The 26731-nt window shown below is 43.7% G+C and overlaps 1 protein-coding gene across 1 annotated transcript; it reads left to right on the top strand.

The window, feature by feature from the left end:
• The first annotated feature begins 372 nt into the window (after positions 1–372).
• rlf (RLF zinc finger) lies at positions 373–26412 on the top strand. Its single transcript, XM_085343283.1, has 8 exons — positions 373–600; positions 2480–2634; positions 11224–11305; positions 12380–12515; positions 12626–12828; positions 19300–19436; positions 19598–19739; positions 21669–26412. The coding sequence occupies exons 1-8, from the start codon at positions 373–375 to the stop codon at positions 26283–26285; spliced, it is 5700 nt and encodes a 1899-aa protein (XP_085199409.1). The 3' UTR covers positions 26286–26412.
• Positions 26413–26731: the final 319 nt, after the last annotated feature.

Here is a 26731-nt window from a genome sequence, read left to right as displayed (position 1 = left end):
TGTCACGCTACCTTTTGGTGCTTTGCGTAACTATCAGTGTCAGTGTACCACCCGAGAAAAACTGTAATAAAGGTTATTATTTTCAGACTGAAAAAAATAGAATAGAAAGAGATGGATGTAAGAAAAAGCACACAGAGCTAAAATCAAGCAGAATAACTGAATTACTGTTCGCATAAATTTAGAGAGCAAAGTTTATATTGGATAGAAAATAAAGTATATCGATATTGCGGTTAAAAAGGAATAGCAACAACGGCCTGAATATAACAGTACAAGCCCACTTTGTATTTCTGCTCTTACCACCCCCTCTACTTACTTTTCAGGTGATCTTGGTGTCAGTTCAGCTGATGTATTTAAATATTCCGACAGCATTGAATGGGGTCGTCAGACTGCACTGCATACGCGCTGTGGTGGAGAGTGAAGATGGCGGAGAATAATGTCGAACCAGAGCACGAATGGAGCGACTGGGCCCTGGACACGGCCGAAGATACCCTAGTTGCAATGGAAAACCTGCTGGCCACACTGAGAGCTTTCGAGGACGTCCTCAGGCAACAAGAAATCTCCGTAGCGTCTTCCACGGAGTACTGCGATAACTTCTGTCAGGTAATGTGTACATGCAGCATCGAAGCTACAATTAGCCTATCGTTAGCTCACCGAGGACTGTTTTTTTCCCTCTCGCATCCCGCAAGCAGAATTACCAGCAACGATTGCTGGCCTGTTAGCTAACTGGCCAAGTTTAGGTTAGGATTACACCCAATTGCAGTACGTTTATTTTTGCGCATATTTGCATATGCTTTTGTGTTTTTTGTCATTATTATTATTATTATTTTTACACCCAAACAACTCACGGCCGTTGGACTTATTTGCAGCTCAGTGATTTGTTGCTCAATTTGCAGGTTCGAGTCGCCTTACATTCAAAGATCAAAGGTCTTTTAGCTTTGCTTTATTTGGGAAGTGATTATGGTGGCAACGAAGAAAATGTAATACAGATGTTTGTATGAATTTATTGACACAGTTTGCAGATCATGTATTACTGCATGCCTGTGGGGCGGGGCAGCGTCGAGATATGTTTATCATAATATTTTTGTTGTTGGGGGGCGTTTAGCTACTAAGGAGTGTTGCATTTTGACCACTTTCAAGAAAATACGCTTTTCCTGTGCTCTTGAAATGTGACAGTTTCTAAACCTGCGCATCTGTCAGTTACGACAATGGAGATTTTTAGTCTCCCTTAAAGAAATCTTAGATTGGAGTCCAGTTAAAACACAAATCTAGTCATCATGGTAGGGAAATTACTGTGGCTTCCGCTTTCTAAAGGATCTGATTTAACTAAAAACTAGGTATCACTTTCATTTTTGCTGCTTAAGGGACTCTGCAAGTTTTTCAACCATTAGAGAGCTTCCCTTGAAACCTGTTCAGCAGCCTTTGAGAATGGTATAGCAGGAGTAATTCATTAGCTAGTTCACCCTGACAGGTCTTCTTTAATTAGGCTGCTTTTGAATATTTCTCAATGATTTCAACAGCTCTAACTTCCCCCTTATAAGTAAGTTGAAAGATTGTATGCGTTCCCATGTTTGGTGTTGGTAACTGTGTAAAATGACACTTGATTTAACACTAAAACTCAATTTCAGTACAGTTTTAACTTCAATCTTCCAGGTTTTCGTAAAACAAAGGCAAAAAGATCTGTGTGACTCCCATTTCCAGTCGGAAATCTCAGGGATGTAATTAGTACACTGATGTAGGTCTTTAGGGCCTAGACTTTATTCCTACCTTCCTTTGAGAGGGTACTGTATATTTAGACAGAGGGGAATTAATTTAGTGCCTCTGTGGGCACGAGAACCACCTAGAAAAGTTCCTTCTATCTGGCAAATGAGACTCCTGGGATGCTGATAGCGCTATGATGATTTAATGTGTATACCCACCAACTACAAGCAGGTGACAGATGGGTGTAGATGTTGACTTCTCTGTTCCTGAAGGACAGCTGATCGCTGAGTATTTGCGCGAAACGAGACCTTCCTCCCTGTTAACAGTAAATGTTGAGTTATATAAAACACCTGTTTCTTGTAGGTAATATTAATTTAATTAATTGAATTTGATTCTGTTTTAAATTGTGTGAAATTATACCAGGTTGAATCATCCCAAGAACTCAAATTTAATGGTCATATACAGTATGAGATCATTATGTATGTGTGATGATCATGTACTGTATGAAGTCTTCCTTCCTTTTTTTGTTTTAAAGCAACAGTTAAGTCCCCTCAGGCCCAATCTGGAGCACAGCAGGCACACACCAGACAGTGTGTCAGCTGGGATCAATCAGGTATAGACAGGCATCTCCCTAAGGTGAAAACCTTTGATCATCCATGGCAAATGCTTCCTCTTCTGGTTGTAGTTTTTGAACATTGCTACTACATATTTCTACTCTACTTTCAAATCTGCTTCATCAACAATTTTTTTCAGTTTCTGATGCCTTTGTGTGTCTTTGCAGGCACTGATGCACTATGCTGGAAGCAGGAATTCCATGGAACATGGGCTGCCTCTTCTGGAGGTCTACTGTCTGTCCATAAACTGCTTTGCTTCAGCTCGATCCCACCTCACGGCAGAGTCCGACAGAGTGGCCCTCGTTTTGAAGCGGCTAGCTTTGTGAGTACTGTAAAATATACTGAATTATGAGAGATAAGCAATTGATTATCTCATGAGAATGTGTGCGAGGTGTCATAGGTGTCAAAGTAGTTTGAATGTCTGGTTTATGCATGGGAGCAATTTGAAATCATTTCAATATAACTTGTATAGACAAAGGCTATACGTATTGTGTGCATGTGTAATAGTCATATCACAACAAATGTCATGTCAGGTATATCAAACTCAGTTATTATGCTTTGAAACAAAAGGAATACCAACATGTTTTTTTACTAGTGTAACTTAATGTTTTTGGATACACAGCCTTTTTTTTTTTTTTTTTTTTTTAATTTTAACATTACAAAAATCGCCTCGTTTCGCGCCGACAGAAATGCAGCTCTGTGCGGTAAGACTCGCGGTGGCGGCTTGTGTGTTTACATCAACGAGAAATGGTGCAAGAACTCTGTGCTAGTCTCTAGTTATTGCTCATCGCTGGTGGAGTTTGTGACTGTTAGATGCAGACCTTTTTACTTACCACGGGAATTCACCACTGTTTTCATTATCAGAGTGTACATTCCACCTAGCGCTAATGCTAAGGAAGCGCTATGGGAATTGTATACAAAGATCAGTGAACTGCAAAATACACACCCGGATGGACTGTTTATTGTTGCTGGGGACTTCAACCATGCAAATCTCAAGTCAGTGCTTCCTAGATTCCATCAGTATGTGGACTTTGCAACGAGGGGAGAAAACACGCTGGATCTTGTTTACACAAACATCCCCGGCGCATATCGGGCAGAGCCCCGCCCCCACCTCGGCTACTCAGACCACATCTCTGTTATGCTAATTCCAGCATACAGACCACTCGTCAGGCGATCAAAACCGGTTCTGAAGCAGGTGAAAACCTGGCCAGCAGGAGCCATCTCTGCTCTTCAGGACTGTTTTGAGAGCACTGACTGGAACATGTTTAGAGAGGCTGCAACTTACGGCGACTTCACTGACTTGGAGGAGTACACATCATCAGTGTCCAGCTATATCAACAAGTGCACCGATGACGTCACTGTCTCCAAGATCATCATCTCACGACCCAACCAGAAACCGTGGATTACTGCGGAAGTGCGTGCACTTCTAAGGACCCGAGACTCTGCCTTCAAAGAGGGAGATAAGGTGGCGCTTAGAAGAGCGAGGGCTGAACTTTCTCGGGCCATCAGAGAGGCGAAGCGCGCACACGCCCAGAGAATCCACAACCACTTTAAGGACAGCGGCGACACACGACGCATGTGGCAGGGCTTACAAGCCATCGCTAACTACAGGACGACACCACCTGCCTGTGACAGTGACGGCTCCCTCCCAGATGTGCTTAACAACTTCTATGCTCGGTTCGACAGGCAGAACGACGTGGCGGCGAGGAAGACCACCCCTCCTCCGAACGACCAGGTCCTGTGTCTCACTACAGCTGAGGTGAGGAAAACTCTACGCAGAGTCAATCCACGTAAAGCTGCTGGACCAGACAACATCCCAGGCAGAGTGCTCAGAGAATGTGCTGATCAGCTGGCAAATGTTCTCACCGACATCTTCAACATCTCTCTGAGCAGTGCCGTTGTCCCCACGTGCTTCAAGGCCACCACCATCGTCCCCGTGCCCAAGAAGTCTTCTGTGTCCTGTCTCAATGACTACCGCCCTATCGCACTTACACCCACCATCATGAAGTGCTTCGAACGGCTCGTCATGAGACACATCAAGACCCTGCTGCCCCCCTCACTGGACCCAATGCAATTTGCATACCGCCATAACCGCTCAACGGACGACGCCATCTCCACTGCACTCCATCTTGCCCTGACACACTTGGACAAGAAGGACTCACACGTCCGAATGCTGTACATAGATTTCAGCTCAGCATTTAACACGATCATCCCCCAACAACTGATCGGAAAGCTGAGCCTGTTAGGCCTGAACACCTCCCTCTGCAACTGGATCCTGGACTTTCTGACCGGAAGGCCTCAGTCAGTACGGATCGGGAACTGCACCTCCAGCACCACCACACTGAGCACTGGGGCCCCACAAGGCTGTGTGCTCAGTCCTCTGCTGTTCACACTGCTGACTCATGACTGTGTAGCAACACACAGTTCAAATCACATCATTAAATTCGCTGATGACACGACCGTGGTGGGTCTCATTAGCAAGAACGACGAGTCAGCGTACAGAGAGGAAGTGCAGAGACTAACGGACTGGTGTAAGGACAACAACCTGTCTCTGAATGTTGACAAGACAAAAGAGATGGTTGTTGACTTTAGGAGGACACGAGGCGACCACTCACCGCTGAGCATCAACGGCTCCTCTGTGGAGATCGTTGACAGCACCAAATTCCTGGGTGTACACCTGGAGAAGGACCTCGGCTGGTCCCTCAACACCAGCTCCCTGCACAAGAAAGCCCAACAGCGTCTCTTCTTTCTGAGAAGACTGAGAAAGGCCCGGCTTCCACCACCGATCCTGACCACCTTCTATAGAGGAACTATTGAGAGCATCCTGAGCGGCTGCATCACTGTCTGGTTTGGGAGCTGTGCCATATCAGACCGCAAGACCCTACAGCGGATAGTGGGAACAGCAGAGAAGATCATCGGGGTCTCTCTACCCTCTATTGAGGACATCTACACCACACGCTGCATTCGCAAAGCCACCAGCATTGTGGCTGATCGGACACACCCCTCTCACACACTCTTTACACTCCTGCCATCTGGAAAAAGGTACCGATGCATTCGGGCACGCACATCCAGACTGTGCAACAGCTTTTTTCCACAAGCCATCCGTCTCCTCAGCAAAAAGGGACTGACTGATAAACACGCACACACACACATACACTAACATTATCACTCAGCTTAACTCAAATACCTCAAAACATTGAGACTGGACTGACTAACCAACACAAAGCGCAAACACACTGACCTACACCACCAAACCATCGCACACACCAACCTGTAAATGCTCTTTTGCACAATATTATTACTAGATATATTATATATTATTTTTTTTTTTGCACTAACTTGTCTTGTAGCACCTTGGTTCCTGGAGGAACGTTGTTTCGCCTCACTGTGTATTTTTAAACTGTATATGGTTGAAGTGACAATAAAGTTGAACTTGGAACTTGGAACTTGGAACTTGGAATCAACATTCTTGGTAGTGTGTCATACAGGCTCTGAGTGTGCACTGCAAAAGGAAGTGAAAGCACCAAACAGAAAAGAAATGCAGTAGACTAGAGAAGTGACTGAGTCTGATACAAACACCTCCTGCAGGATCAGATTGGGTTATTTTGCATGCGTTCTGTGGGGGTGGGCCACCTGAGACCTGTTCACAGTAACATCCCCCCCTTGTGCCTCATTCCCCACAGCGAGAGGGATGGGGCAGGTGGGCCTGTCCTCTCTCTGTCTACTAGTTTCCAGTGAATAGCTCTTCTGAGAGTTTGTGTCTTCAGCCTTCATCTTCTCTGGTTAGACAGGAAGCCTGTTTACTACAGTTCTATTGCAGGGCTCCATCTTTTACCACTTGCAAACGGCTTTACCTGCAGCACCACCGAGAGAGCAGTTTTACACGAACAATATCCTCACTTCTGATCAGAGAAGCAATAATACCAATTCCTCAATCAGCAGGCAAATCATTTGGTCAAAACATATTTTATATTAATAAAATTCAAGAAAGGATTGTTTTACACAGATTATAAAAACACATTTTCCTTTATTTTTTAATTTTTTATATTGTTTTCTCTACAGCTGCACTCCCCTCAGCTTCTTCAATTATTTACAAAGTCCTTAATAGCCTGCTCACTCAACTTTGTCTAATGTAGCTCAAATTCAAGCATTTTCTGTAAACTCAAGTCATTACACCTATACAGCAGGCTTGTGCTGTCTGAAAATGAGATCAAGCGTTGACAATTAAAGACACCAACGCTGATTGTTTCTTTCCTAAGTGGTAATAACTATTAACCAGTGGGAGTGAGTCTAGTCTCCCTCTTTTCCATCTGCCAATCCTCACAAGTACACTTTGCAATCTGACTAAATGCTTTATTCGTGTTCTCCATATGCCTGCCGCTATTCCGAGGCACTGATGATCCTGGCGCTTTTTTCCGTTCAGCCTTCTTAACATGTCTTTTTCTGTTGGGTTCAGTTTTATTTTTTGTTTCAGTTTCGCTTCCTTTTTTTTCTTTCTTTGCTTTGCTTAATAAATTCAAAGCAGAACATGGAGTTGGGGAGAATGTACAAATGAAATATTCCAGATACGTCATTGGTCTAAGAACATTAAACAAATGTTTTTGCAGTATGTATATCAATGACTGTGTGCGTGTGTTTTTTTTTTTTTTTTTTTTTTTTTTTTCCCCCCCATATTTGAATGGGTAACGAAACACCAATAAAGCACTCGTCCTGTAGAGTGAGCAAAGCTTTTATATGCATACAGGAGTCCAGAAAGAGACATAGTACAACAGGTGGCTTTCCTAATATGAAAGACTTTTAGCTTTCTCACAACAGTCCGAGTACAAACAAGAAACTAAATATTATGGAAATCCTCCAACCGATTTGGTGAAATTGCAGCCTGCCTCTGCCCAGGGCATAAAAGTACATTTATACGTTGAAAATGGGAAAACATTGCTGAAATATAGAGGGTAAATTGCCAACACAGGAAATAAGTGGTTTTGTAAATTGATGTAAATGTCACAGCTATGGTTTAAATCTGAGGTATGCAGTGATACTAAGTGTAAAATGTAAGCAGTGGTAACTGTAATAATAACCTCAGCTAATTTTGTTCTTCATTTTGTGCACAGTTATATGCATGCTGTGCTTCCTGGTACTAACTGATGATTATTATTATTATTATTATTATTTATTTTTTTAAAGGCTATAGCATTATTGGTTTTGTCATTTAAAAATATTAGTTTAAGTAACTGTCATTTGCAAACCAAAACAAAAAGAAATCAAAGCTCACACTGACTGGGATTGAGTGGCTGTTGTTTGGGATTAGATGTGCTTCAAGACGTCCTTGAAGGGGCATTAAAGGTCTCGTACTACAAATGAGTTATCTAAGATATTTTGTGACTTTCTCAACATGAGCTGAACTAGGTCAGAGATTTGTGCCTTTGTGTTCATTGCTAGGACCAGTCATACGTCTTCAGCCAGGAAAGGTTTAGAGGCATGATGCGATCAAAGGTGTAGGGAGTTGTCTCATTACATGTGCACTGAAAATCCACTGTTATCCTGAATAAACTGTATTAGTCATGTGAACGGTATGTTAAACTTCTTCAGCATGCTGATTTGTTTTTAGGTTTAAAAACACTGTTTGAATGCACATTTTGTTTACCTGTTTTTGCTGCAGTTTGCAACATGTGGCCGCTTGCTTGTACACAAACTACACAACAATTTGCAATGCTAGGTTAGTGATGAAGAAAAGCATACATTTCTGGTTAGGAGGGATGCACATACTTGTAAACATGGAATGCTGTTGTTGTTTTGTTTTTTGGGAGTTTTTTTTTTCTTTTCTTGAGGTAGCTAAAAGAATCTGTGGGCAGTCACAGACTGCCAGTCTACATGTAGAGGGTGTGCTTTGTCAGATGGAGTGGGCTACTCTTGCTTATGTTGTTGTTGGTCTGTTAGCCAGCCATGGAGAAGAGCCAAGTTATAACATACAAAGACCTTAAGTGAAATCAGCCCACTTATTAACTGACACGTAAAGCGCAGTTATGGTGGTTAAAACCAATATGCTATCTGAACAGAAACTCGTATGTGAATGGACACATTTGTATAACCATTATTTGGTAATTAGACAATTTGTGTGCAAATATCTTTACACAAGCCTACAGAATGGTGCTTGAAGAATTAAAAAAAGCTGTGGACGTACGGTCAAACGAGTTGGCCACTGCTGAAAATGTTTTGATGCAACGAAACAAAATAATTGAAGCACCTTCACTTTTCAATATTTGTGTACTATGCAGTTATTGTCACTGACGTCATAGCGAGAAGATTTTGTATCTGGTCAGCTGCAGTGTTTCAGTGTGTTTGCATGTTCTCCATAGGTCCGTGTGGGTTCTCTCTGGATGCTCCAGCTTCCCACCACAATTGTAGTTGTCTGTGGATGTGGGTATAAATGGTTGCCTCTCTCTTTTTGCCAGCAACCGGCTGTCTGTTGAAGGCGCACCCCACTCTAATGTCAGCGGTAATAGGCTTCAGGGGATCCTTGTTGGACAAGGATCCCCTGAAGCCTAAGTTCAAAGCTTGAACTTGAGATGATTATTCATGCTTTTATTTCCTCTCGTTTAGACTACTCTAACGGCCTTTTTACTTGTTTTAACAAATCAGCCTTAAATTGTCTTCAGACTGTGCAGAATGCTGCAGCACGTCTCTTAACAGGCACCAAGAGAAGATCGCATATCACTCCAGTCTTGGCCTCCCTTCACTGGTTGCCTGTAAATTTTAGGTTTCATTTTAAAATTTTAGTTCTAACCTTTAGGGCCCTACATGGTCAGGCTCCTCAATATTTATCTGACCTGCTGAAACCACATGCATCTTCTCGGGCTTTAAGGTCATTAGATCAGAGACTGCTGGTGGTACCGCGCACTCGTTTTAAAACTCGTGGTGATCGGGCCTTTCAGACTGTGGTACCACGGTTGTGGAATTCTCTCCCACTGTCTCTTCGCTGCACGGACTCCATTGATTCTTTTAAGAAACAGCTGAAGACATTTTTATTTAGAAAAGCATTTGATTAATTTCTTATGCTGTTTTTATAGTTTTGTTTTACATTGTTTTATTTACTGTTATATTGTTTTTATATTCCCATTTCCTGTGTTGTAAAGCACTTTGTGATTTTTATCTGTGAAAAGCGCTATATAAATAAATTTTACTTACTTACTTACTTATAAGGATATTAATTGGCATGCACACAGATCCATGTGTACAGGAATATTAGTGAATATTAATATTAGGGCTGAACGATATATCGCATTTGCGATAATATCGCGACATGATCAAGTGCAATTTTCTAACCGCAAAGGCTGCGATTATACTGCGATTATATTATACAATTCATGGGCTGCATCCTCCTGAGGCCGCATTTGTAGACCGATTACGTCACAGCGACGCGCCGAAGGCTGTCCAAATTACTACCATATCCCAGAATTCATAGCGCGGCCCAGCCAAACTCCAGTTTCCAGCAATGGCGGCCGCTACTAAGTTTTAAAATTACTCATACTAATCTTTCTGGGTCACAAAATAAACTTTTAACATATTTTCAGGCGAGAAAGTAGTTGTGTAAACATCAAATATCTGCTCGGTTTATCAAGATATCCCATATTTGCAAAAGTGCTTCGACGTTTTCAGAGGCGTCTGCTACCCACCAGCTCGACAGCTAGCCGGGAGCTCGAGGGTTACTGATGCGGCCGAGAACGGCACAACTCCCGGCACATCATTTTCAGATCACCGCGGAGTTTCGCTGCTCGGGTTAAACGTAATATATAAGTCACTTAGACAACCTAAAAATGTTATTGTTGGGCTTTTTTCAGTGTTTTGTTTGTTCGTGAGTAAATCGGTTTGGCTGAGATTAAAGTTATTAGATTAGATAAAATAAAACTTTATTAATCCCCCGGGTGGGTTCCTCCTTGGTTTTCACACAGCTGACTAAACGTCAAACACAAAACTTATTAAACAGAAGTATGAGACAGTCGAGAATTTACACCAGTGTCTGGTTATATTTTAGATAGCAAGAAGCAGACGGCCGAGTTTATTAAACTCCACCGAGACAGCGGTGACGCTAATCAGAACTAGCCTTCTGATTAGCTAATCAGAAGGCTAGACCGTCCAATTTCACGCCTTTAAACTTTAAAGGCGTGTTTGTGTGTGTGTTTATACAATTGCTATTATGTTTGCACTTTATGTGTAATGTTACTGACTGCAGAGATCAGTAAGATGTGTGTATTTTTTATTTATTAGTTTTATTTATTTAATATTATTTTTTAATTGAATGACTGTCTAGTAGTTCACAGATGTCGAAAAACTGAGTGTGGTAAAGCCACTGATTTTTTTTTAATGTATATTTCTGCAATCTGCACATTGTACTGACTTTCATTTTAATGTTTACACCAGGGTTCCTTGTCAGCACTTTATGCTCAGATGTTTGTAAGCTAAAAATAAACTATTGTGTATGTTCAAATATACTGTTGTGATTGAAGAAGTTAAATAAAAATGTCAGTCATCAATTCATGCATCACCTCATGTCATCATAACAGAGGTCTGTCTTCCAGGAAAGAACAGTTTAAAATTAATGTAATATAGTATTGGCCATACTATATGATGTATTGCTTGTCTTTGTTTAATAATACAGAAGACAAATACCTTAAAAAATAATCGCATATCGCATCGCAATCGCAATATTGGGGCAAAAAATCGCAATTAGATTATTTTCCATAATCGTTCAGCCCTAATTAATATTGAATTATTAGGAACACTGCCTTGTAGGGGGGCGGCCATGGTGGCTTGAAGGTTGGATCATACTCTGCACACTCTTCATACTGTCGTTGGCTGTTCTGTTTTGCACTGTTTTATTATAGTGTCATAAAACATCTCCTTGTTTTTACTACAGGAGCTGTTTTGAACTGTTGCTGTCAGTGCCTGAGAATGAAATCCCATATGAAGCCTGGGTTCAGTTCCACCACTCTGTTCAGGTACAGGACCTTCAAAGCATTGTTTGCTGATGGGTGACTGCATAGAGAAAAGTAAATTTGTGTGTGTCTGTGAAGGGGGGGGTCAAGTTGAGTCTTTGGGCGTTTTCTGTAAAAGCCCTCCTAAAAGTAAACCCAAAGACGAGCTGTTTCAAATTGGTGTGGACAGCATTGTTTTGTTTTTATTTACCCCGTGGTGAGTCTAAAACATCTGTCTTTATAACCTCTCACTCTTCACAGGTTGTCAAATCTGTACTTCAATATGAAACCAATCTAGGTGTGAATATCTTCAGTATCAGGCTTGAAATAGTTAGTTATTTTCTCAAAGGATTTAAAGATACAAGACTTAAAAAGAATAGTGTTTCAATTTTTCTTACATTCAGCAGTTTTGTTTCCAAAGGATGAAGTGAAGCGCTTCCGTCTCATGGGGTGGGTCGCATGGCTGTGGACTTGATTTCTTGTGGCAAATGTGCACTGAAGAGTTGGCAGAATACGTTGCTAAATTGATTCAATATGTTCAAGCTGAGCAAAACTGTGACATACTGAGAAGATTTATGGGAATGTAATAGCTCTGTAGCTGAAGTCTCATATAGGTTTTTAAGTACTCTTACTTTCTTTGATACTAGATTTTGGGCTGCGAAGTCACTATATTAAGTTTAGTTCACCCACATGCTGAATGACATTGATTGATTGATTGATGACATTTCAAAAAGGAGAAAAAAAGTCTTAATTTCTACAGACAGACTTGTCAGCAAAGAAAAAGTAATTCTAAACCAGGCTGTGCTGAGCTGTCACCTGTTTTCCTTTTTAGATGTGAACAGTGACAAACGTTTCGCTTGGTGTAGAGCAGATAATGAAATATCGCTTGTGCTGAATCACAAACTGTGACAGCCTTTTGAGTTGTTCATTTATCATTTTATCACACATCAACAGAGAGAAAGCAGCACTGCTGCCTCCATAAAGGGAACATAGCCCTTAATAATTATATTTTTTGTATTCATGAAAATGAATGTTTATAAAGATGCTGACCGAACAATGTTATTGTATTTAGCGTTACCATTTTTGTGTTGTGTGCAGATTGCCCATGATACCCTGCTACAGTATGGAAGCACAGACCTTCAAGCATTACTCCAAATCACAGGAGAGGGAGGGGCATGGAGCAACCCTGTCCTTACATCTCTCCTCACCGGGCAGCTGACTAACCCAGAAGAAGGTTAGGATCTAATCAACTAGGTTCTTTTTATTTGAAAACTATAGTTACTTAGAACTACGTTGGCTTTTTCTTTATTTGTGACTTGGATTTTGTTTGAATTCTGTCTTTAGTTAATGCATATATCAGCTTGGAGGGCGAGGGCTTCATGGAGATGCGGGTGAAACATCTGGAAAAGATGGGCGAGATTGCCAAAGCTGTGGTTTTGGCCAAAGCTTGCACTGAATGCAGCACCTTTTCTAATCAAGCCACGTTTCGTCAGACATATGTCTCCCTGCTTTGTCACCTGTTGCCCAACGAAGAGGCCATAATGGAGGTATTCCAGCAGTTTCTTTTTGTGAGCTGGGATTGGTTGCTTTGGTGACTTTTGGGTGTTTCAGTAAATTAATTAATGAGTTTCTACATTTATCATTTTCACCAAACCAACGTGAAGAGTATCAAAAATATAAGAAGCGTTCAGTGTGACACAGAATGTGTGCCAGGTGATCACGACTGATGGCCTCCCAAAGCTTTCAGAGGACAGACAAAAGTATCCATTCTTAGTATTCAGTCACACATACACAAGCAATCTGTAACTGATATTAGCTGATAAAGAAAAATGGGGCATATTTGCAAGTCAAATCTTTTTAGAATGAGTGTAAAAAATTTACCTATTCATAAGGGTTTTCTGCACTGACTCCAAAAATAGAGCTTCAAACCCACATGCAAATTGAGCTTTCAGTTTTCTGGCTTTCAGTTGGAGGACTCAGAAAATCCTCCAGCCGATAGAACATTTGGGTGCTTTGTGGCCTAGTTTCAGTTTGGCATTATATTGTATGCTGTAAAAGTGTTTTAGCCTGCTTCTTTGTACATAAATCTAACCCATGTGCACACAGAAGAACCTTAGCATAATAATTATTCTTTGTCAGTTACTATTGATAATTCCTGTACTAAGCAGTAGGGCTGGGCCATATTATACCGTTCACGGTAATACCGGTATAATGTTAGGCAACGATAGGAAAATGAAATATCGCGATAGAATGGGAGTAAAACGCGCATGCGCAGTGCCTTTGTTTTCATACGCACATGGCCGATTGTTGAGTGAAACAGATGAACCAGAATTGGTTTGTAAAAATGGTGCAACTTCCGTGATGTGGAACTGGTTTGGTGTTTGTCCGTCAGATACACAACAAAGCACATTTTTTTGCAGAACATGCAAGCGGCCGTTGTCATTGTCATATTTGTCGGACTAAGATGCTCTTAAATCTGGGAGTAATCTGGGTCCTAAACTCCGTATGCTTCAGGTCAAACAACACTGCAGCATCACTTAGAGTTAAAAACTGTCTAAATTCTTTCATCTTTAATAAAACGATCAGCATTGCTGCTTTACCAGGTGTAACTATAAAGTTTAACTTCCAGGCATCCATGAAAACAAAAGTTATTACATTTAACGGAGTTAGAAGTTAGCAGGAAGCTAGCGGAAGTTAGCTCGCTAGTTTCGCTAGTTACCTAAGCATGATATTGCATGTTCTGACTGAGAGATTTCTGAAAAAAATCAAACGTACAGCTCTGCTATCACTTCCAACATAAATGAAGACAGGAAACTAAACAGCAGTGACGTTTGTAGGGTTACTGAAGTTGGGCTAGCTGGTATATAATGATGTGCTACGTGATCGCTAGCGATACAGCTATGTTAGCATAACATAAACAGTGAAGCTGGAGGACGAACACTAACACTTTTCCACTTATAAAAGTTAACGTGAAGGTTCTTCATGGTTAGAGACAAATGCAATCGCATGGCAGGATGCTGTAAACGGACCAAACTTCAGTCAGGAGAACAACTGAGATAATCCATCCACAATACGAGGTTAGTCATTAATATACTGCAACAACATGGGAATAGAACAGCTGCCAGAGAATTCAACATTAATGAATCAATGGTACAGAAGTGGAGGAAGCAAGAAGAATGAGTTTAATAAAGTTTGATTTATCTGACTGCTTTGTTTCGCTTAATGTGCCTTATAATCCCGTGCACCTTATGGTCCGAAAAATGCGTACTGCACACTGCAGTTTAATGTTGCAAAGCACCTATTTTTAACTTCAGTGGATATTATATATGGTTATGCTCAGGATATGTCAGCCCATTTCTACTGGAAATGCCTTTTGGTTAAACTTTCAGCAAGGAATTTGCATTTGCACTGTTACATTTTTATAAAGCTTTAATGTACATAAAAACCAGCTTCTTGTTTAAGTGAAAATAAATGGAAGGTTGTCTTTTTGCGCTAGTAATGTTGTGGAGTTGTATTTTGTCTCGCATCAATTATATCGTCGGTTATATCGTTATCGCAAATTTTCAAATATATATCGTGATAAATATTTTTGGCCATATCGCCCTGCTCTACTAAGCAGTGTTTGGATTTGTTTTACATGCTGTCTCCTTTTATTCTTTTGATTACAGTGTCTCGCCAGTGTTTCAGATAAAAGTGCAGACTAGGTATAGGATTTGCATGATCAGAAAAGAAAGAAGTGTAATTTTATTACACACACAGAGTTGTCAGTATGTTGGGCATTTTTTTTTATTTTTTATATTCATACAAAAGCCACACAGCTTTGAACTCGGGATAAAAAAAATGATACAAAAATAGTTTTGTTTAATCAAACGGCTCACATTTCCACACATAATGTCTAAGTGAGCGAAGAAAGAGGCTATTATACTTTATAAATATAAAGCTGTGAAGAAAACTTGAGTCAGCGGTGCAGTGATATTTAGATCGAGTGTCCTATTGCATTTTCTGTGTGTGTGAGAGAGTGAAATGGAAAAATGGCCTTTTAAATAAATATAACATAATTTCTCTGCCATGAAGAGAGAACATTCATTATTATAATACAGTGAAGGAAAAAAAATTTGTTGTTTTGTCAGGAGGAAGTTTTTAGTTTGCTCTCTTATACATTTTATAAATCAGACTAGTATGAGCTCCTCCTTGAATCGCTACCTTATCGTGGTGGAGGGGTTTGTGTGTCACAGGGATCCCAGGGGCTATGCTGTCTGGGGGCTTTTGCCCCCTGGTAGGGTCTCCCATGGCAAATTGGCCCTGGGTGAGGGACCAGACAAAGAGCGATTCATAAGACCCTTATGAAAAGGACACCGAGGGAACAGTTTACCCTGCCCGGGATAGGGTCACCGGGGCCTCGCCCTGGAGCCAGGCCCGGGGAGGGTGCCCGAGGGCGAGCGTCTGGTGGCCGGGCCTTAGTCCATGGGGCCCGGCCGGGCACAGCCCGAAGAGGAGACATGGGCCCATCCTCCCGCAGGCCCACCACCCGCAGGAGGCGCCATAGGGGTCGGGTGCATTGTGTGCCGGGTGGCGGCCAGGAGCAGAGGCCCTGGCGGACTGACCCCCGGCTGCCAAGACTGGCAATAGGGACATGGAATGTCACCTCTCTGGTGGGGAAGGAGCCTGAGTTAGTGCGTGAGGTTGAGAGGTACCGGCTAGATATAGTCGGGCTCACCTCTACACATGGCTTGGGCTCTGGAACCAGTCTCCTGGAGAGGGGCTGGACTCTGTCTCAGTCCGGAGTTGCCCCTGGTGAGAGGCGGCGGGCTGGGGTGGGTATCCTAATATCCCCTCGGCTTGCTGCCGGTACGTTGGGGTTTTTCCCGGTGGACGAGAGGGTTTGTTCCCTGCGCCTTAGGGTCGGGGAACGGGTCCTGACTGTCATCTGCGCTTATGCGCCGAGTGGCAGTTCAGAGTACCCAGCCTTCTTAGAGTCCCTGGGGGGGTGCTGGAGGGTGCTCCACCTGGAGACTCTGTTGTCCTGCTGGGAGACTTCAATGCTCACGTGGGTAACGACAGCGAGACCTGGAGGGGTGTGATTGGGAGGAACGGCCTCCCTGATCTGAACCCGAGCGGTGCTCTGTTATTGGACTTCTGTGCTAATCACAGTTTGGCCATAACGAACACCCTGTTCGAACATAAGAGTGTCCATAAGTGCACGTGGCACCAGGACGCTCTAGGCCGTAGGTCGATGATCGATTTTGTAATCGTATCAGCAGATCTGCGACCATATGTTCTGGACACTCGGGTAAAGAGAGGGGCTGAGCTGTCAACTGATCACCACCTGGTGGTGAGTTGGATCAGGTGGCGGGGGAAGACGCTGGACAGACCTGGTGCACCTAAACGCGTAGTGAGGGTGTGCTGGGAACGTCTAGCAGAGGCCCCAGTCCGCGAGATCTTCAACGCACACCTCCGGCAGAGCTTCAACAGCATTCCGAGGGAGACTGGGGACATTGAGTCCGAATGGACCATGTTCAGCGTCTCCATTGCCGAAGCTGCTGCATTGAGCTGCGGCCGCAAGGTGGTTGGTGCCTGCCGTGGTGGTAATCCCTGAACCAATTGGTGGACACCAGAGGTGAAGGGAGCCACTAGGCTGAAGAAGGAGTCCTATCGGGCTTGGTTAGCCTGTGGGACTCCGGAGGCAGCCGACAGGTATCGACAGGCCAAGCGGAATGCGGCTCGGGCAGTGGCTGAAGCAAAAACTCGGGTGTGGGAGGAGTTCGGAGAGGCCATGGAAAAAGACTTTCGGACTGCCGCGAAGAGATTCTGGCAAACCGTCAGACGTCTCAGGAGGGGAAAGCGGTGCTCTACCTGCACTGTGTATAGTGCTGGCGGAGCGCTGCTGACGTCGACTGAGAAAATTGTCAGGCGGTGGAAGGAATACTTCGAGGACCTCCTTAATCCCACTGAGACGTCTTCCGAGGAGGAAGCAGAGTCTGGGGATGAGGGGAATGGCCCGCCAATTTCCGGGGGCGAGGTCACTGAGGCAGTTAAACAACTCCTTGGTGGCAGAGCCCCTGGTGTTGATGAGGTCCGCCCCGAGTTCCTGAAGGCTCTGGACGTTGTAGGGCTGTCCTGGTTGACACGCCTCTGCAATGTTGCGTGGAGATCAGGGCAGTACCTGTGGACTGGCAGACCGGGGTGGTGGTCCCCATCTTTAAGAAAGGGGACCGGAGGGTGTGTTCCAACTACAGGGGGATCACACTCCTCAGCCTCCCTGGGAAAGTCTATGCCAGGGTGCTGGAAAGGAGAGTTCGTCCGTTAGTCGAACCTCGGATACAGGAGGAACAATGCGGTTTTTGTCCTGGTCGCGGAACACTGGACCAGCTCTTTATCCTCTCCAGGATACTTGAGGGTGCATGGGAGTTTGCCCAACCAGTCTACATGTGTTTTGTGGACTTGGAGAAGGCATTCGACCGTGTCCCTCGGGGTGTCCTGTGGGAGGTGTTGCGGGAATATGGGGTGTCTGGCCCATTGCTACGGGCCATTCGATCCCTATACAACCGTTGCAAGAGCTTGGTTCGCATTGCCGGCAATAAGTCGGACTCGTTCCCGGTGGGTGATGGGCTTCGCCAGGGCTGCCCTTTGTCTCCGGTTCTGTTCATAATTTTTATGGACAGGATTTCTAGGCGCAGCCAAGTGGCGGAGGGCTTTCGCTTTGGTGGCCTCAGAATCTCATCTCTGATTTTTGCAGATGATGTGGTTCTGTTGGCTTCATCGGGTGAGGGCCTCCAGCTCGCACTGGAACGGTTCGCAGCCGAGTGTGAAGCAGCGGGAATGAGGATCAGCACCTCCAAATCTGAGGCCATGGTTCTCAGCCGGAAAAGGGTGGAGTGCCCACTCCGGGTCGGGGATGAGTTCCTGCCCCAAGTGGAGGAGTTCAAGTATCTCGGGGTCTTGTTCGCGAGTGATGGGAGAAGGGAGCCGGAGATCGACAGACGGATTGGGGCTGCAGCTGCAGTAATGCGGACGCTGCACCGGTCCGTCGTGGTGAAGAGGGAGCTGAGTGTAAAAGCGAAGCTCTCAATTTACCGGTCGATCTACGTCCCTACCCTCACCTATGGCCACGAGCTGTGGGTAGTGACCGAAAGAACGAGATCGCGGATACAAGCGGCAGAAATGAGCTTCCTCCGAAGGGTGGCTGGCCTCTCCCTTAGAGATAGGGTGAGAAGTTCGGCCATCCGGGAGGGGCTCAGAGTAGAGCAGCTGCTGCTCCACATCGAAAGGAGCCAGCTGAGGTGGTTCGGGCATCTGACAAGGATGCCCCCTGGGCGCCTCCTGGGTGAGGTGTTCCAGGCATGTCCCACCGGGAGGAGGCCCCGGGGCAGACCCAGGACACGCTGGAGAGATTATATCTCTCGGCTGGCCTGGGAACGCCTTGGTATTCCCCCGGATAAGCTGGATGAGGTGGCTGGGGAGAGGGAGGTCTGGGCCTCTTTGCTTAGGCTGCTGCCCCCGCGACCCGGCCCCGGACAAAGCGGATGAAGATGGATGGATCGATGGACTAGTATGAGAATATTATCCAGATGTTGCATGTGCTTTATCTTCTTTTTTTTTTTTTTTTTTTTTTTGCGCTCCTGCCTCTGTGGCTCAGTTACCCCGCTTTTTCTATATGCCTCCAAGGGCATGCTCACCCCATTAGAGTTTAAGACTATTTTCTGTCCTCATGGGGTCATGAAATTCCTCCAGAAACATTTAAACATTTTAAAATGTTGTACTGCAGCTACAACAGCACTACTTCTTCAAAGGTCTGCATCTTAGAAAACAGCAAATTTTGTATTAAATCATACTGGGAGAACATTTTATCACCATATTCTGGTGGTAGTATATGACTGACATAAAACTAAATATACAAAAAGATACACGTTTATCCATGGATGTTGATTTTTCTGGCATTTGTAACTTTTTGTTGAGTGACTGGAGATGTGTTGCCTCTTTCGTTGTTTGCTGAGCAGCCAACATTATGTTTCCTGTAGATATCGAGACTGGACTGCAAGGACGTACTTGAGATCACGTGTAATTTGGAGACAGAGGGGGAGGAGAATACAGCGTTCATCCTGTGCACAACTTTCTTGACACAGCAGCTACAGCAGCAGAGTCTTTACTGCTCCTGGTGAGTGGGCTCTCTTTAAAGACAAGTTTTCTCTTTTAATTTTCTTTTTTTTAGACTTGATGTAGGAATTTATTTAAAAGAAAGTGATTCTTTGGTAATTTTTGCATTCACAAACAACTATATGTGTAAACTTTTTCTTTTTTCTTTTTTTTAAATTAAAGGGAGTTGATTTTATTGTGGAGTAAGCTTCAGAGGAGGCTTGACCCCTCACCAGTGTCTCTTCTGGAACGATGCCTTCAGCTAGGTGCCATTGCCAAAACAGTCGACCATTTGCTTTACTTGGTCCGTGTGATTCAGACAGAGGTGAGTGTGAAAACCCGTGCTTTACACTTGTGATACTAAAATGGAACAGGTTGTTTGTAGAGCTGGGCGATAGAACGATAACGATATGTATCGCGATATAACTTTTACTCGATAGAGAAATTAAACTATCGCGATAGACTTCGCCGCTCTTGTCCTCTTTAAAAAAAAAAGAAAAAAAAAAGGTCAGCCAATCCAAATTAAGTAGCGCAGAGCCGAACCAATCACAGCCGCAGCGTCACGTCGCGTGACTTGTTACGTACAGCACAAGTGCCAAGCCGCACGTGTGTTTGTTTGGGAAGCAGCCAGCGGGTAATGGAGGAAATGAGTGTGCCGACTAGAAAAATCAACCGAGCGTGACCGAAGAGAAAACAGATGATGGTTCCAACGCCGGAGAGATTGTCGAACGGAAGAGCCATAGAAGTTCCGTAGTGTGAAGGTATTTCGGCTATTTCAAGTCTGACAAAAAATAGAGTAGCGTGCACTGTAAATTGTGCCGAAAGCAAGTCTGGAAATACAATAAACCGGTGCATGCGTCACACTGCGCCACGTTATTGTTTCGGTGAAATGAATTTCTACAATACTGTTACTGTTAATTCTACTCTCTGCAGTGTTTAAATGCTTACATATACACACAGTTACTGTCCCTCCACACATACGACTCGGTTCTGCTTCTATGCCCCAGCTTTGTTTACTTTTTCCCACCGAGGCTTCTAGACTTCTGATTGGCCAACATTTCTGCACGGTTAGGAATCTAGCGCCACCTGCTGCTTTGGCATGTTCATAGCAGCGGTTTCCTTCATTTCTGCCTTTATATGTGGACGGGATTATTTTTTAAAACGAAAACGGAAAATCTCCGTTTTCAAAAATACCCGTGTACGTGTGGACGTAGCCTCAGTCTCTGACTGGAAGCGCTAATTCGTCATTCGGCTTTTGTCAGACTAAAGTAACTGTTAAAACTGTTTGAAAAGCTAAGCTATACAACAAGGAGAGATTGAGAATTTCCTTTTAGTTCTCAGTTTATTTGATATTGACAAAAGTTAGTCAGTTTTGTCTGTTCTTCTGTAAAACAAACTAAGATTTATTTTTAGAATTAATATTTTGTTTCTAAGTGGAATTGACAATTTAGTAGTCTGTTTCGTTTGTTCTATTTTGAAACTTAAACGCTTTAGCGGCTGCCTTTTGTGTAGTTTGTAATATTTGCCTTTATTTATCTGAAAAAGTCTCATGTTCCTTAAGTACATCTACCCTGTTGAACTTATTATGGGAAATAAATATTTAAATCAAAACAAGCTGCTGATTATTTCACATTTTACTTGTGAGCAACGGCACATTTAAATCTTACAAATATAGTTATTTGGCTTATATCGTGATATATATCGTTATCGCCTGAAATGAAAAAAACATATCGTGATATGAAAAAATCTCATATCGCCCAGCTCTAGTTGTTTGGCATTATGGGGGCAGGCAGACTATATTTGCATTACTTCTTACTTGACTGGAGAGTGAAAACAAAGATGTATGAGACAGATTGGATGCCCTGCTCATTGATGCCCTGGCCCAGATCTGGGAGGACAAATTTTAGCCTAATGGACTAGCGTGCCTGTTATTTTTCACTTTGACTTTCAGGGTGTCTTTGAATTCAGCACTTTGTAGGTTTATCATTTTCAGTTTCATCAAATGATGTGGAATCCTTTTGTTCCTGACACAGTAACCAGTCCTTATCAGTGTAGATCAGTATGGATATGAGCCCCCTGCTGCCTTCATTGAAGTTGATGTATTTTCAAAGTGTTCCTTTAATTTAATTTTAATTTAATTTTTTAATTTTTTTAGCAGTGTATTTAGAGGCTTATGTAGCCAGTGTAACAGGGTATTTTTTTGTATTTCCCAGCACTCTATAATGGGAATATAACTCTTCATATCACTTTTTAGGCGGAGGAACCAGGGATACCTGCGTCGGTAGAGCTTTGCGTGAAAGCCCTTCAACTTCCAAAGCAGGATGACTCGGAATCGAAGATCTCTGTCTGTAAGACGGTGTCCTGCCTTCTTCCAGACGACCTTGAGGTTCTGCGTGCCTGCCAACTCACAGAGTTCCTGCTTGGCCCTGCTCAGGAAGCCTTCAGCTGTCTTGAGGAGCTCTACTTGCGCCCAGACCAAAAGTATGACCAGGACAGTGAGGTTATTCCCAACTCACTACGCTGTGAGTTGCTACTAGCACTGAAAGCTTACTGGCCTTTTGACCCCGAATTCTGGGACTGGAAAACTCTAAAATATCACTGCATCTCCCTTCTGGGGCTGAGGCCAGAGTCAGAAGGGGAAGAGGAAGAGGCCGTTGAGAAGGATAAACTGCATGAGCTGCAGGGAGTCACTGTTAAAGTAGAATCGGTGCACCAAAATGGGATAAATGGAGGTCTTGACAGTCATGAACAGCTAGATCAAAAACAGTCTATTAACCAAACAGACATCAAAGGTGATTCTGAGGCAAAAAAACAGAACTTCTGCTGTCACATTTGTAAAAGGTCTATCTCGGACACCCAAGTAATTCACCACTCAAAAAGACATGCAGAGGATAACAACCACCCCTGCCCTATTTGCTTGGAAAAGTTCGAGAGTCGGAAGAAACTCGTTCCTCACATTAAAAAACACATTGAGAGTGAAACACATCTTGTCAAAAATCATGCCAAGACTGAGGAAGTACAGAAAACGATAGAAGAAGATGACGACGTTGAACCGGGTGAGATCACCATCGATCCTTCTCTAATGCTGTATTACAAATCCACCCATGATCCAGATGTCTTGCAGCATATTGTGCAGCAAGCCAAAACAGGGACAGAGAAACATGTGGACAGCGACGAGCATGTAACTTTCGATTACATCGACCAACATTTCAAACTGCAGAACAGGGATGAGTATCCCTGTCCAGGAACTGGATGTACACGAACTTTTAAACATTCCAAGTACTTGTATGTCCACTTAAAGTCGGAGCACAAAGGTGATGAAAACGTGAAATATTTTCACCAGATGAGAGACAAGCGGGAAAAGTGCGTCTTCTGTAGACGTCATTTTGTCTCAGCTTACCATCATCGCAAACATATAAGAGTTCACTATGGTGATCAGCCTTACGCGTGTGTGGTTATAGGCTGTGGTGCGCAGTTTAATACTTCCAATGAACTTGTCACACACAAGCAAACCCATGGCTATCAGCTCAACTACCAGTGTCAGCTCAAAGGCTGTTATGTCACATACTCTGACTTGGGACAGATCTATCACCATGAAGCACAGCATTTCAGAGATGCGGCATTTACCTGCTCTAGTACTGACTGTAGAAAGTATTACTTGTCCAAAAAGGAATTTATAAAGCATCTGTCAACACACAACATCACTTTCTCTGAAGAGGACTTTGAGGCTCAAAGGAAGGCAAAGCGGAAACTTTTTAAGACTGTTACTGATGCAGCCATTCGCCTTACTAAGTCAGTTGAATCTGACACTGTAAATGGAGACGTCCTGAATGCTTCGTCAGTGAGTTGCTCCTCCTCCTTGCAGGAATCTGACGTCAAAGAGCCCAAAGCAACAATGACTTTGGTGGCTGTGTGTTTTGATGGAAGTAAATTCACTTGTGGCTTTGAGAAGTGTGGCATGACGTTTTCCAGAGCCAGAGATGTCCAGAGACATCTTAAATGTGCTCACCCAGAACATCTCAAACTGGAGAACAAAGAACACAAACATGACAATGAGCAGGGATCCAAGTCCAAATGGATAAAGTCTGAAAATCAACCGGAGAATGAAGAGAAGGGACAAAACGACCCAACTCCATTTCAACCTGTGGACACTTGCCAAGAAAAAAAAGCTTCCACTCATCCCAAAAGCAGTGAAACAAACTCTTTAAGCCTTCAAACAAAAAACGATGCTCTCAAAGAGATTCTCATCGGGCTCAGTAGACTGGACCTGAATTCCGACAGTTTGCCAAACGAACCCACTCAGTCCAGCGTGGACTCAAACACGTCTCAAATATCTCTTCATCAGGCAATTATGGCAAAGCCCCCTGTTGTCTTGCTTCAGAAGAGACCACATCTTTCAGAGGAAAAGGTTAAAGTCCTCACTCAACAAGCAACCACTGAGGAAGGTGGTAGTGAATCACTAGCCAGTGCTAAGCCCTATGTTTGTGAGATGAAAAGTTGTGGCTTTAGAACGGCTCAAAGTTACAGCTTACTGCGCCACTATAACACCAGACATGGCCGTACCATTGAACAGGCCAAAAGGTTGACTTCTTTGAAAACCACCTGTTTTAAGCCTTACGTGTGCCACCTTTGTTCCAAGAGCCACAGGGAAAAACACGTGTTGAGGGCCCATTATATTCAGTTCCATAACATGAGTGAGACTTGCGTAGATCAGATTAGTGTAACATCTGTACAGCATGAGGGAAACAAAGTGTCCAAATCTAAAAAAAAACTAACAGCGCCTTTGACAAACCACGGCCTAAAGGTAAAAAAGAAAGAGCTCCCCAAGTTGCAACACCAACAAGAGACCAAAAACTCAACAGCGATAAGTGAAAATGGAAAAGACTTTGATAATCACTCCCCATCTGAAGAGGAAGGGGAAGATGAGGCAAAGGGTAGAGAGGAAGATGAGCAGAGACAGGAAAGTGAAGATAAGACCACACAGCAAGTCAGAACGACAAGACGCTTGGTAGCCAAAAGTAATCTGTGCTATATACTTGATAAGTTCAGTAAACCTTTTCATTGTGTGGCAAAAAATTGCGATGCAGCTTTTTCCACCCAGGGAGGTCTTGTGCGCCACCTCCAGTTAGTACATCATTACAATCGCTCTCAGCTTTTGTTGGAAAAAGATATTGATGTGCACCACAGTCCAGAAGTGAGAAAAGAGCCTGCCAAAAAAAGGCCTCTCCCAAACTCAGATGAACCTCAACCCCAGTTCAAATGTCACTTTGCAAACTGCAATGCTTCCTACCACCTTAAAAGCAGCTTAGTGCGTCACACTCGTGATTACCACTCGCAACCACCTGAGCTATTAAGGTGCAAGTATGACGGCTGCACAAGAGTGTTCAGCCATGACGGTGCGCTTAAAAAGCACACTCTTTATAGTCACTGCGAGTTGTACGACTCGCTGGTGGTACGTCTGCAGAGCACTCACAAGAAGTCTATTACCGGGTGTCAAAAGAAGCTTATAGTCACACCAGAGAGTCCTCAGAAAGAGGAACCTGGTTCACCCACCGCACAGGCTGAGAGTCCAAAGCCTGAAGTGACAGCTACGTCAGAACAACTGGGTGATGAGGGTGCTGCGGAGAAAAAGGTCTCAGGAGAGAAAAAGCGAGCGAAAAGAAATTGTTTCAGCAGTTACGTGTTTAGATCTCACGAAGAAGCACTACAGATGTGCCAGGATCGCTGCTTGCGAGTGGCCTACCCATGCATGGTTCAGGACTGCGATTCTGTCGTCACGTACATGCACAGCTTGAACCGTCACTACCTGAAGGTCCACCACATGCGCCGAGAAGATGTCTTTAAGAATGAAGATAAGCTTGTTTTTACTGCCGAGCAGCTCGAAGAACTCATTCAAAGGAAGTCCGCCAGACCGACTGTTGCAGGCACGTGCGTCCCTAATGGGGTTCTTAAAATGGAGTACCAAGCAGAGTCGGAAAGCGCAGGGGCACAGCCTGCACCCGTGAGTCTTCATTCCATCAAAGGGGACACGCAGGATGAGGACAATCATGATGCACTGAGCTTCCCTGGAGAAGAAGAGCAGGAGCTGCCACCTGTTGAGAGAAATGGTGTCCTCGTTGGTGCAGACGAGGTGCTATATGGTGAGCCGAGCACAGGCGGGCATGCTGAAGACGCTGCTGCAGGAACACCAAGCACTCAGAAACCAGAGGAGAGACTGAGCTTGGATAAAATCAAGCCTCTGCTCCGCCCGGTCACTGTTGATCTCTCACCACCATGTTCACTTCGTTTCACTACTGAAGAGGGCTTCCAAGATGGATCGGGCAACAAAGATGGTAGTAAAACATTAAATGGATCCGTAACGTTGTCCAGTCCTCCCGTTCGCCAGCCCCTGAAAAGGATGAACGAGCTGTCTGAACAGCCTTCAAACGTAAAAGACTCTCAGTCTCGTAGTGCTTCTCCACGGGCTTTTGACATTGCTGGCTATAAGCCTATGGGGTTTGAGTCTTCATTTCTTAAGTTCATACAAGAAACCGCTCCAAAAGACAAAAATACAGGATTAGCAAAACGGCGGGACACTTTCAGACGTAGTTGTTCTGTCAAAGAGAACAACCAGCTAGGAATCTCTCACACCCGCAGCAGACGCACTCATTCCCCACTGCTGAAGCCCCACTCTATGACTGGGGACTTCACGTCAGTCCAAAACTTGAAGTCCATCCTGGACAAAGCCCTGGCTGGGTGTGGGGACCTGGCAATTAAACAGCTTCAGTACCTCAGACCCGTGGTGGTCCTGGGCAGACCCGTGTGCACCACCGCCCTCCCTGACCTCTTCCCAACAGACACCAACAACAGCAAACTGCTTCTTGGAAGTTAGTTTAACCGAGCACCTTTTTAACATGGCTATGGTAAATGACTTTTTAGTTTCACAGCTGTGTATCAGTATTTTTATTTCTCCCAACCATGATGATGCTGTTATGTTTTTGCTATTTTTAAGTTGCCAAACTGAACAGTTGTAGTAATTAGCATAAAATTAAAAAACAAGCTTAAACACTGCACACTAGATCCAGCTGATTGTTTGGGTTTTTTAGACATCTGTAATGAAGCATTCAGATAACACCTATTATGTTAAATCCTGGTCACAAGTGTATATACTGTAGTTCTCTGAGATAAATGTACAGCTTTTCAGATTGTTGGAAATGGTCAGTAGCGAATTGCAAGGCCTTTTCACTTTTGTGAAAATGTGACTGAAAATATTTCCTTACTACAAAGTCCATGAAGGAATACGTTTGGTTATTTTTCACCTCAGTTTATAATAAGTCA

The sequence above is a fragment of the Diplotaxodon limnothrissa genome, linkage group LG19 (genome assembly GCF_057381915.1).
Source record: "Diplotaxodon limnothrissa isolate DT_005_m linkage group LG19, D_limnothrissa_male_GT1.1, whole genome shotgun sequence".
Taxonomy (NCBI): domain Eukaryota; kingdom Metazoa; phylum Chordata; class Actinopteri; order Cichliformes; family Cichlidae; genus Diplotaxodon; species Diplotaxodon limnothrissa.
This window is presented reverse-complemented; position numbering and strand designations above follow the sequence as displayed.